The sequence below is a fragment of the Coenobita brevimanus genome, chromosome 57 (assembly GCF_032717465.1).
Source record: "Coenobita brevimanus isolate Jiangsu-jjx chromosome 57, ASM3271746v2, whole genome shotgun sequence".
Taxonomy (NCBI): Eukaryota; Metazoa; Arthropoda; class Malacostraca; order Decapoda; family Coenobitidae; genus Coenobita; species Coenobita brevimanus.
This window is the reverse complement of record NC_137010.1, coordinates 39,971,364-39,985,354: the sequence shown is the minus strand read 5'-3', so window position 1 is coordinate 39,985,354 and position 13,991 is coordinate 39,971,364. Positions and strand designations below refer to the sequence as shown.

Below are 13,991 nucleotides of genomic sequence, written 5' to 3'. Positions count from 1 at the left end.
GCCGGTCCTGCAGTGGATACTCAAACGGCTGATGATGATGATGATTATATATATATATATATATATATATATATATATATATATATATATATATATATATATATATATATATATATATATTGTTACGGAACAGAGAAAGATAACGTACACTTTAAGTGAGAATACTAAGAGTCACTACTGTCCCGTAAAGTTCCAGGTTCAAAACAAAAGAGTTAGGTAAAACTACAAGTTAAAGTTTAATGCACAAACTAACAACAAAACATTCAGGACTCATAAGGATAATGTAATGGCAAATAAACAGGTTAAATATATGGTTAACTGCAATAGCCTCTATTAACACGAAATTAGCAAGAGTAAATTTATCTAAGTCAGCCCTGATAAAATGAGATACCAGATAATACTCAGTGAATGCAAGATAAATTATTACAGATACAAAATAATATTAAAACTAATGGACATAAAGATCCCTACATGAATTACAAAAACTACGCTAGGCCTACAAATTAAACTTATGCTATACAGTACAAGGAAAAAATGCAATAACAGTTATACTCAAATTACACCCAGCTGCTAGATGTTTGGAGATTTCTTGAGCACTCACAATAATAATATCTGTACAGGGGAGGACAGAGATGTGAACAAAATGAGGAGCAGATCTAAGTGGCAATGATGCAGAGACTGAGCTCATTATATAGGGGCCGGCAGAGCCTGATACAACTTGTAAGAAGGATGCGCAAATGAAGCCATGGGGACAAAAAGCTGAAAATCCCGCTCTGGATAACAGAGAGAACGACTTACTCTACTATAACGGTAGAAGGGGGGGACTGAGGCAGAACACGCTCGTGATCAAACATGCAGCATACTGTGCGTTAAAATTACACAAAGGATGATGAAATCATAGGCTATGTAACACCTCCCCACAAAGAAAAAAGAAATTTACAAAGGAAATTTCTTATCACTCTAAAACAATCTGTACATGGCATTACAGACCATGCAAATGTCTTTCCTAATGTTACAAAACATGAGATCTCCCTAGCACGTTCAGTCATAGGTACTTGCCAGTATCCCTTTAACAAATCAAACTTACTTATGTACCTAGCCTTTCCGATCTTGTCTATGCAATCTTCCACACGAGGGAGAGGGTAAGTGTCTGTTTTGGTTATCTGATTAACACGTCTGTAGTCAATGCAAAGCCTCTGTGACCCACCTGGCTTAGGGACTAGAGTGACAGGAGAACTCCACTCGCTCTGACGGGGCTCAATCATCTTGTGGTCCAACAGGTAGCCAAGCTCCTTCTGGATGAGAGGAACTTTCACTGGGTTCACACGGTAAGGAGGCAATTTAATTGGCTTTGCGTCTCCAACATCGACATCATGCATCAACACAGTGGTTCTTCCTGGAGTAGCACGGAACACTTGCGGGTACTCCTGCAGTAATGCCGAAAACTCCTGCCTTTCCTTGGGAGGTAGATGAGAAAGCTTAGTCTGGAGATCATTCATGATATCAGGATTCTTCCCCAAACTATCACTCAGGCTCATACTGCATGGGAGAGCTTCACTTGCAGACTCGGGTGGAACAGCTACAGTGCAGACTGGATTATTTTCGTCCCGCCTGTGATATAACTTTAGCATGTTGATGTGACATAGTTGCTTGCTCTTTCTACGATCTGGTGTGGCGATGACATAGTTGACATCACTGAGTTTCTTCTCCACGAAATAAGGACCACTAAACTTGGCTTGAAGAGGTTGCCCATGAACTGGTAGCAGAATCAAAACCTGATCTCCTGGCTGAAAGTGGCGTAACCTGGACTTCTTGTCATACCAAGTCTTCATCTTCTCCTGAGCAGCTCCTAAATTCTCTCTCGCCAGCTGTAAAGCAGTGGACAGCCGCTTTTTGAACTTCATCACATACTCCAGCAGGTTGACGTCATCTTCCTCCGACAGCCAGCATTCCTTGAGTAACTTAAGGGGTCCTCTTACTTCATGGCCAAACAGTAGTTCAAAAGGTGAGAAGCCCAGTGATTCATTTGGAGATTCTCTTGCGGCAAACACAACGAATGGAAGACCTTTATCCCAGTCTTTCTGATGTTCCAAACAGTATTTCTTGAGCATCGATTTGAGTGTTTGATGATATCTCTCCAACGCTCCTTGAGTCTGGGGATGGTAAGCTGAAGACGTGATCTGGGTGATGCCCAACTCTTTCAGAGACTGCTTGAAAACATTCGACATGAAATTACTTCCCCGGTCTGACTGTACCTCCTTGGGCAGACCAAACTTTGTGAAGAACCCTAGCATTTCCTTAACCACGTTCTTTGCTGAGATATTTCTAAGTGGAATGGCTTCAGGATAACGAGTAGCCATATCAATCATGGTCAACACATAAGAAAATCCTGAAGAAGTCTTAGGAAGAGGGCCCACAATATCCACCAACACACGGGTGAAAGGCGCCTCAAAAGGAGGAATGGGAACTAGAGGTGCAACCTTTTCGGTCTGATTACACTTCCCCACAACTTGACAGGTGTGACAAGACTTACAATACCAGGAAACATCCCTGAAGATACCTGGCCAGTAGAAGTGTTTCAAAATGCGTGCCACAGTCTTCCTCACCCCAAGGTGTCCTGCCAAACTGGTATCATGAGCCACTCGAATGATATCCTGCCTACAAACATGAGGGATGACAACTTGATGTACAACCTCCCATTCACAGTCGGCTGATGCTGTTGGGGGTCTCCACTTCCTCATAAGTACTCCTGACTTTACATAATAACAAGCAGAAGCACCGGCTGACTCTTCTTCACTGTAAGCAGAGTTAGCTAGACCTTTCAACTCAGGGTCAGCAACCTGCAACTCAACCAACTCTTGACGAGACAAATTATCAACACTACGGGGTACTGCCTCATCTGGTGAGTGGTCCAAATTAGCAAGAAAAGTGTCAGCTAGGATAACATCATCATCATCATTATCCTCTAAATCACCAGTAACTTTAGACTTAGCCCTAGTGACAGCACATGCAGGGAACACATCAGGGACATCACAATCCTGGGCCGCAGCCACTGGCTCACTAGACAACTGAGGAGCTGGACACACTTGACTTCCACCAATATCATTTCCAAGTAAGAAAGTTACACCTGACATTGGGAGTGTCTCAACCAACCCAACCATAACAGAACCATTAACAAAACCAGACTCTAAATTCACTCTGCACAGAGGGACAGAGAAGTAATTATTCCCTACACCTTGTAAGATTACAGTTTCATCAGAGGAATTAACATTAGGGCCTAGAACACTGGTCAGCATAAGGGATTGGCAAGCACCTGTATCACGATATATTTGAACTGATTTCCTGTCATTACTGTCCAGAGGACTGACAAAACCATCAGACAGGAAATTAGCACATGAACTCTTGAGAGTGTCACCCACGTTACTGCTCAAAAGAGGAGCTCCATCATGAGAATTTAAGTTACCCCTCAAAGCAGGTTCAGTTAACTCAGTTAAAGAATTCTGGGAACTCTCAAGAGTGGACACTAGACCAATTGACTGAATATTTAAAGACTCCTTTTTGTTCACATCACGCTGTCTCCTGAAACATCTCTCCGTAGTATGACCAAGCTTACTACAATAAGTACATTTACTTTTCTGAAATCTAGAGGTGAAGCTGGTATTTACTTCCTGAGAAACATCATCCTTATTCTCTTTCCTGTTACCTGTACTCTGAGTAGAGGCAACGTACTTACTCTCAGCTTTCCCTTTTTCTCTAGAATATCTCTTGTGAGTGAGAACATACTCATCAGCTAAAACTGCAGCATCACACAAATTATCTATTCTTTTCTCATCAAGATATAGGCTTACATCTTTATAAATACACCTTTTGAAGTCCTCCAGCAAAATCATCTGCTTAAATTTGTCAAAATCAGAATCCACATTCTTAGAATTTAACCACTGCTCTAACAAATCTTCTTTGATTTTTGCATACTCAACATGGGATTGCTTATCTTGCTTGTAAGTTGTCCTAAATTTTACTCTATAGGCTTCAGGAACAAGCTCATAGGCCTTAAGAATCAAGCTCTTAACTACATCATAATTATCAGACTGATCCTGAGGCAAAGATGCATAAGTTACTTGAGCTTTACCGGTGAGAACAGTTTGAAGGAGTACTGGCCAATACTCCTTAGGCCAATTAAAACCTGTAGCTACCCTCTCAAACAACTGAAAATACTTTGTTAAATCAGATTCATTAAAAGGAGGGACAAGTTTAACATTTTTAGCCACATCAAAATCATCAGAGCTAGATGATCCAGTTCCACCTTGTTTCATGCGATACTCATGGTCTGCCTGAATCCTGGCAAGTTCAACTTGTGCCTGAGCCTGTATCTGTGCCTCCTGAATCCGAACCTGAGATTCCGCCTCCTTAGCCTGAGACTCAGCCTCCTTAGCACGTGCTTGAAATTCAGCCTCCTTAACACGAGACTCCTGCAGGGCTAGCTGTAACTTAGCTAATTCAATCTGCGTTTGCTCATTTGGAGGAGTTACATTAAACAAGCTTTCATTAATCATGGCAAGAATTTGATCTTTAGACTGATGAGAGGGAACAACAAATCCCAATTGTTGAGCAACAATCTTAAGTTCATTCTTTGTTCTGTTTTCTATGTCACACACTGTTTGCACATTTGACAAAAAATCTTTGGCTTCATCAAGTGTAGTAATAGTAGACATAATTAATAAGTAACAGTCACAAAATATCAAGCAATATCCTTATGATAATATCCTGAATATCCTGATATGAGGTCGCCAAATTTATGTTACGGAACAGAGAAAGATAACGTACACTTTAAGTGAGAATACTAAGAGTCACTACTGTCCCGTAAAGTTCCAGGTTCAAAACAAAAGAGTTAGGTAAAATTACAAGTTAAAGTTTAATGCACAAACTAACAACAAAACATTCAGGACTCATAAGGATAATGTAATGGCAAATAAACAGGTTAAATATATGGTTAACTGCAATAGCCTCTATTAACACGAAATTAGCAAGAGTAAATTTATCTAAGTCAGCCCTGATAAAATGAGATACCAGATAATACTCAGTGAATGCAAGATAAATTATTACAGATACAAAATAATATTAAAACTAATGGACATAAAGATCCCTACATGAATTACAAAAACTTCGCTAGGCCTACAAATTAAACTTATGCTATACAGTACAAGGAAAAAATGCAATAACAGTTATACTCAAATTACACCCAGCTGCTAGATGTTTGGAGATTTCTTGAGCACTCACAATAATAATATCTGTACAGGGGAGGACAGAGATGTGAACAAAATGAGGAGCAGACCTAAGTGGCAATGATGCAGAGACTGAGCTCATTATATAGGGGCTGGCAGAGCCTGATACAACTTGTAAGAAGGACGCGCAAATGAAGCCATGGGGACAAAAAGCTGAAAATCCCGCTCTGGATAACAGAGAGAACGACTTACTCTACTATAACGGTAGAAGGGGAGGACTGAGGCAGAACACGCTCGTGATCAAACATGCAGCATACTGTGCGTTAAAATTACACAAAGGATAATGAAATCATAGGCTATGTAACAATATATATAGGTGGGAGCGCTCGCCATCCACTCACACGATGCAGTGCTGCTCTCGGGTGTTTGCCCTTTCCTCTCCATCCTTCTTTCCTTCATTCTTTTCTTGTCCTTCTGCTTACAGGTGACTTTACACTCCCTCTTCTGTCTTTCTTACCTTCATTCTTTCCACTTCCTTCAGCCTGTGGGTGACTCTACACTGCGTGACGAGCCAAATGGTTTCCTGTGCACCAGGAAACCATTTACTACGCTGGGTGGTAACCATATAACCAAATTTTGGGGCCTGGTGGTTTAGTGGGTAATTATTGCGCTCCAGTCAGATTGAGCCGGTGAAGGTTTATATCCAAGGGATGGTTGGGGTTGATTGCTCACGTAATGTCACTCATGGATGTGTGAGGCTGGTCACTCTCAACTTAAATGTCGGGACCAACTGCTTAGCCCCTGGCTCCTACGCTCCTCACGGGGCAATGTAGGATTGGATGATGGATATATATATATATATATATATATATATATATATATATATATATATATATATATATATATATATATTCTCACATTATTATGGTCCTAATCCTCTAATATTCAGTATAGCCCTTCTGCATCTATCCAGCAGTCATTTCAATCCACATTGGAGTACTGCTTCCCATGAACTGCTGGGAATTCAATAAATTCCTTCACTATGAGTCTCTCCTGAACCGAATAAAATTTGTTGCCACTGACAAAAATGGAATGAAAAAGATGCAATCGTAAAGGACGAGTTTAGAGTATCAGGAAGCACCAATCTGTCTATCTAATACAAAATTAATGCGTAATTTTTCGGTGTGTTTAGGTCCACAACTGACTGTACGGTACTCGTGTTTAGAACAGTCCGGCTCAGTAATCCTCCTCCCATATCCAGCTATCACTAAAAAGCAACTTATTGAAACATCCCGAAATTGCCAGATATTAACTTTACGCTTTAGTCTGAATTAATTATGGAGTAACAAACTCTGCAAGTAGTGATGCTAGGTTCTCTTTTTTTTTTTTTTTTTTTCATAAAAAATAATAGATATATAAACAGTTAATTAAATGGCTGGAACAAAATAGCCATCGTAAATGAAGAAACCTATAATGGCATCTAAATTTAACACACCTCTGCTAATTAGCCCCACTTACCTTTACTAACCCCACACACCTACACTGACTAATACTACACACCTACACTAACACCCCACACCTACACTAACTAACCCAACACATGTACACTAACACCACACACCTACACTAACTAACACCACACACCTACACTAACTAACACCACACACCTACACTAACTAACACCACACACCTACACTAACTAACACCACACACCTACACCAAAACCACACACCTACACTAACACCACACACCTACACTAACACCACACACCTACACTAACACCACACACCTACACTAACACCACACACATACTCTAACACCACACACCTACACTAACACCACACACCTACACTAACACCACACATACTCTAACACCACACACATACTCTAACACCACACACCTACACTAACACCACACACTTACACTAACACCACACACATACTCTAACACCACACACATACTCTAACACCACACACTTACACTAACACCACACACATACTCTAACACCACACACCTACACTAACACCACACACACAAACTAGCAACACACACCTACATTAATCCCACACACCTACACAAACTAGCAACACACACCTACACTTACTAACACCACACACCTACATTAACACTACACACCTACACTAACCCCACACACCTACACAAACTAGCAAAACACACCTACACTAACTAACACCACACACCTACACTAACTAACACCACACACCTACACTAACTAACACCACACACCTACACTAACTAACACCACACACCTACACTAACACCACACACCTACACTAACTAACACCACACACCTACACTAACACCACACACCTACACTAACTACCACCACACACCTACACTAACTAACACCACACACCTACACTAACACCACACACCTACACTAACTAACACCACACACCTACACTAACTAACACCACACACCTACACTAACTAACACCACACACCTACACTAACACCACACACCTACACTAACTAACACCACACACCTACACTAACTAACACCACACACCTACACTAACTAACACCACACACCTACACTAACTAACACCACACACCTACACTAACTAACACCACACACCTACACTAACTAACACCACACACCTACACTAACTAACACCACACACCTACACTAACTACCACCACACACCTACACTAACTAACACCACACACCTACACTAACTAACACCACACACCTACACTAACTAACACCACACACCTACACTAACTAACACCACGCACCAACACTAAGTAACACCACACACCTACACTAACTACCACCACACACCTACACTAACACCACACACCTACACTAACACCACACACCTACACTAACACCACACACCTACACTAACACCACACCTACACTAACGCCACACACCTACACTAACACCACACCTACACTAACACCACACCTACACTAACACCACACACCTACACTAACACCACACACCTACACTAACACCACGCACCTTCATTAACCCTACACACCTGCACTAACCCCACACACCTACACAAACTAGCAACACACACCTACACTAACTAACACCACACACCTACACTAAGTAACACTACACACCTACACTAACACCACACACCTACACTAACACCACACACCTACACTAACACCACACACCTACACTAACACCACACACCTACACTAACTAACACCACACACCTACACTAACACCACACACCTACACTAACACCACACACCTACACAAACTAACACCACACACCTACACTGACTAACACAGCAAATCTAAACGTATTTAACCTGTCCTTGTCTAACCTCATATCTAATCAAACCTAACCCAGTACACCTAATCTAGCCTAACTTAACCTAATCCCACACACCTGCACTAGTTAACCACACCTACTGAAACATAAACTCACACACACATATCCTGTCTTCAACCTAATTATCTTAACCTAACACCACACACCTAATCTGCCTTAATCCTACCTAACCAAAGCCAACGTAAGCCACACATGTGCACTAATTAAGCCCCATACCTGTCTGCCCTCAGGTATGGCCCACAGGGAGTGTCTGGACGACGGCCGCTGGTTCAGACACCCCAAGACCAACCTCACCTGGTCCAACTACACCACCTGTGTTGACCTCGATGACCTCTCGGTAGGTGACGGTGATGTGGTCATATTCACCTGGGCTTACCAGGTTCCCATACCACCTTCTTCTCCTCCTCTTTACAAATCTATTACTCTTACTTAATTCATGTACTTCAAGGAGGTCAGTGTGTATTTTAGTCTTACTATCTGTAGACGAATTTATTTAATCTAGGATATACTTTTTGAAAAAGGAAGTCTGGAATAAACTTAAACAACCCTCTGTATTGGAAATATCCCTCAAACTGAATAAACAGTCTGATAAAGTAAAGAATAAAAAATGAGTGACGTATTAGTGTTGAAAGTATTAAAGTCTTTGTTCTTGTGGCCTTGGGAGATTCCTCTAGTCTAGAACATCCTCCTCCTCCTCCTTACAGATTTGTTTACTTCGCTTGCAACAGAGTCATCAACATGAATAAGCGCCTTACTTCACACTTCTCTTTGTTCAAATGGTATGAAGCACGAGTAAACCCACATACAATAATAAATGTCACCAGCGGCTTGCCGCACTAAAGTCCCGAAGATGATGTCTCATATTACGATCCTTGGCGTGTGCAGGGGATTTACAGTTATGCGCTGATATCAGGTGTCGCAGTTGCTCTGTTCGAGTGTGTGATTCTTTCAACAGGAGGTTTTATTATGCACGAATCCTTCAGCACATAAAAGAAAGACGACTTCTCTCTCTCTCTCTCTGTATATATATATATATATATATATATATATATATATATATATGAACACAAGGGGTGCTGTGGTTGAACCAGTGTCGCTTACTATAAAGTATGCTTTCACCCAGTCGGCTTGCGCGGACCGATTACACTTGGTTCACGGACTACACACACATCCAAAGCCACTCCAACACTACAATTACACTTACAAACACTTCTCACCCTACATACAATCTCTACCAGACAGCCTAAGCCACTTGGTAGAGATACATTGGCTGTATCGTCCCGACGTCGGTCGGGATAGGCCGGTCCTGCAGTGGATACTCAAACGGCTGATGATGATGATATAATATATATATATATATATATATATATATATATATATATATATATATATATATATATATATATATATATTTGGTTTTACGCCAGGTATCCCCGAAGGGCTAAGGCGTTGCCCCTGGGTAGAGGACTTTGGACTGGAGCGTGTAGCATTTTATGACCCGATGCCCCTCCTGATGTCTACCAATGACCCTTGGGTGGATTCGATCCTCCGACCCTTGGGTCAGAGCAGAGCGCTCTAACCATCTGAGCCACGGCTGCTATATATATATATATATATATATATATATATATATATATATATATAATGTGTGTGTGTGTGTGTGTGTGTGTGTGTGTGTGTGTGTAGGAATGGGTGGGAGGAAGAGGTTAACTTCGCTATCCCTCTAACGCTTCGGACTACACAGAGTCCATCCTCAGAGTGACTGTACACAAGTAAGGAAATCAGAGGTATTTATACACAGGACGTAGGACCTTTGTCGTGTCTAATGCTGACTGGCTGTCCTCCTCTGTTGTGTTGACCTAACCTGATAATCCTACCGTGACCTAACCCGGCTCCTTCCTATACCTAATTACTCACTCTTCCCCTCCCACTTGGTAAAGACAAAGCTACACCTACCGCAGTGGCCGACCAACGCATAAAGCCATCTCTGTAATTAGTGACCTCCTCTGTACAAATACATGTGCGGCCTTTAAAGCTTTTCTCAACACCTTCATTAAACTCGTAAATTCCTGCTATTTAGGTAGATGTTGACAGTTGGCACTGGTCTATATACAGGACTTAGAAATTTAAGGTGTTATGACTAGGTAGTGTACATCTGCCATATATTCTGTTAGTCACTTCACAAGACCCCTCCCGGTCTCACCTATACTGTATATACTTTTGGGCAACCATTACAGTGTATACTATAAATAACACTGTTCTCATTAATGTTATTATCACGTTTCCTTTCTATCGGTTGGCTGACCTTTACCCCTGATGAAAGAGCTATTCTTAATCCTGATTTATTTACTTAGTCACCTTTTACGAAAACCTTGTCCGAGTTTGGGGCAAATATATATCTTTCATTCGCAATATTCACGTTCATATTATAACTTCCGTTTCTTCTCATCATCCTTTCTGCTTTATTTTTGAGTCTTATAACCAACCTTCAGGGTAACATGACTTTTTAAATGCCTCTTTGATGTAGTTACATTACTCTTCTAAGAAAAAAATTGTCACTAAGCCAGATTTCGTTCTGTTAGTGTGAGTGGATAGATAATGAACGAAATCGTCTTTTTTGGCTGGCTTTCTATAAAGCGAGAATTTTACATTCCAATCTTTTCTCCATATCTGTCTATCTATCTATTGCCAGACGCCTCAATCCCGTTTGGGGTGGCCACAAACAAATCGCCTCCAAGTTGCCCTGTCCCCCGCCATTTCACTGCCCTGCTCCCAACTCACCCCCCCCTCTCTCATATACCTCTCCACCCCATCCCTCCATCTCATCCTCGGCCTCCCCCTCCCTCTTCCCCCCTCCACCTCACTCACATACACTCTCTTCGTCAGTCTTTCACCCTCCATTCTCTCCACATGGCCAAACGACCTCAGTGTGTTCCTCATAACGCTTCCTATCACATCCACATCCACACCACAACGCTCCTTTATATCCTCATTCGTCAGCCTGTCTCTCCATGTGACTCCACAGGCTCCTCTTCAATAACTCATTTCCACTGCTCTCACTCTTGACTTGTGTCCTTCCAACAACGTCCAAGCTTCACTTCCATACGTTAGAGTTGGTATCACAATACTGTCATGTAGTAACTTTTTCACTTACATGCTCACTTCCCTGTTTCTTATCACTGTTTTCAAAGAACCAGCAACCTTTCTTCCCTGCTGTACCCTTTCAAGCACTTCACCCTCCAAACCTCCATCCTTACTCATCACACTGCCCAAGTACTTAAACGTACTCACATTTTCCAATTCCTCACCATCCAACCTTGCTGTACATTCACTGACTTCACCCCTCTCAAAGACCATCACTTTACTCTTCCCTACATTCACCTTTAGATTCCGTTTCTTACACACTCTCCCAAACTCATCTACCAAGCCTTGCAGCTCCCCTTCGACTTCACTCAACAATACAGTATCATCTGCAAACAACAGTACAGGGAGTTTCCAAACACTGTCCTCTCTCACCAGGGCCACTCCAACATCCACTACCCTACCTTGTACCTCTTTTATTACCCCATCCATGTACAGATTGAACAACCATTTCTCCATATCATGGTATCTAAATATGGTACGTTATTTTCTTTTTCTACTGTGAACTGGATATTACTGTCTGAACAGTTCATCATTCTTAATTAAGTCCCTATATCTGTTCCACTTGGCACTGAGCTAGCACATCATAAACATACCTGAACCATGTAGATTCGCTACCCATAATTCGTTTGTAATTGTCATTCCTCAGTGTCTCCGTGTTGAGGCAGGCCATGACAACACTGACGGAGGAGTCCATGGCTAGGCCTTTGTGATGTACATAGTCTTCTCCGTCAAAAACAAACACTCATAATCCCACACACAGTGAGACAAGTTTCATGAAGTCTTCCCTCGGTACTGGCTGCGGTTTATCTTCTGTGTAATCCTCCAAACGCTTTCTCTCTCTCTCTCTCTCTCTCTCTCTCTCTCTCTCTCTCTCTCTCTCTCTCCACTGCTCACAGGGCACTCTTCTACTTGCACATTGATGAATAAGGACTTTATGTAACACACTCACTATTACATTGTTTTGTAAATCCTTGGTTGTAAGCCGGTCTATGTGGTCGCTGGAATTTTTCAGGTGAGCATTGCTGATGGTGCCTAGTGCACCTTGAACAAGGGTTTTGAAAGTTGTTTTGCTCGTTTTTGGAGTACGCTTCCTATCCCAGACGTATTTAGTCTCATGGGTATGCCTTGTTTATGCATTTTGGGAAGTCTCCTCATCCTTGGTGACCATTCTACCTAACAATATGTCTGTCTTTCTATCTATCTATATATTAATCTATCTATCTATTTCAATAAAGGAAAAGGAGAAAGAGAAATGTCAGTGGGGTGAGAGCGGGCAAAGTTGGTGAGGGAGGGAGGGAGGGGACGGCTGTTGGTTGGCTGGCTAGCTGTGACATACATAGCACAATAGACGGGGGATTCACACCTGTTTGGCTTGAACAGTTTTTCTTTGTTTTCTTTTTTCTTTTTTGTCACCATGACCATGAAGTTGACCTGAGTGTGTCATTCACTATGATGAGGCCACACTATTGACTAGGGAGGATTCATTTGACACCTCATTGGCCAAAACCGGTCCACAGTTGCCACCTGTACAGCGTGCACGAACTGACAGATGGAAAACCTTTTTTTTTTTTCTTTCTTGTTTTTTTCTGTGAGATCCGCACCAAAGGCCTGGACGTCGTCTTCGGAAACAGATACAGTATGTGGGTCTGCAACGTTTTTAATCTCAACACGTCGTAATTTCATACTTCTTCCTCTTTTCCCCACATTGTACAGCCTACAAGGGCTTAGGGATCTCAGAACATTGCACAAGAGTGCTTGAATTATGGTTAAATATAGGAGGGTCAAAAAATAAATAAATAATTTTTGAGTTTCCAAATAATGATGATTGTTTTGTAAATACTGTGTGTGGGTATGCTGTGGAGGGTCATTAATTCTGTAAATTGTAATTAGGTCTTCATAAAACAGTGATGATTTTGTGGATTCACGGTGATATTAAAGACCAGTTAGCCGCCCAGTGCCAGATATAAAAGTTGCGAGAGCTGAAGGTATCCTGCTAAGATTACAGGTTGGGAAATCTCCCCCAACTAGAATATGACAGATACCAAATTACCCTACTTGTCTATTAATGATTTCCCGAAGTGATACTCGAACCCCATGGCAGCGGGAACAATCAAGTAAAAAGTGTTGGACCGTTTCGGGGATGCAGCAATACGACAGTTGCCATCTGGATACTCGCACATGCAGACCGAGGCGAGACATATGGGGTGCTAACTTTAGAGAGACCTAGCCGCAGCCGCATGGCTTTGGATTTGTAGCGGGTGTGTTGGTAGCGCTGCATGGTGTCAGTCTGCTTACATGAGACCACT

General features: G+C 41.8%; 1 protein-coding gene across 1 annotated transcript in view; it reads left to right on the top strand.

Annotated features, from left to right (window-relative positions):
* The window catches only part of LOC145401970 (calcitonin gene-related peptide type 1 receptor-like), a 175,720-nt gene that overhangs the window by 16,333 nt on the left and 145,396 nt on the right, over positions 1-13,991 (top strand). The window contains exon 3 of the mRNA XM_080274073.1: positions 8,772-8,878. Coding sequence (XP_080130199.1) covers positions 8,772-8,878 — 107 coding nt within the window. The remainder of the gene's footprint in view (positions 1-8,771; positions 8,879-13,991) is intronic.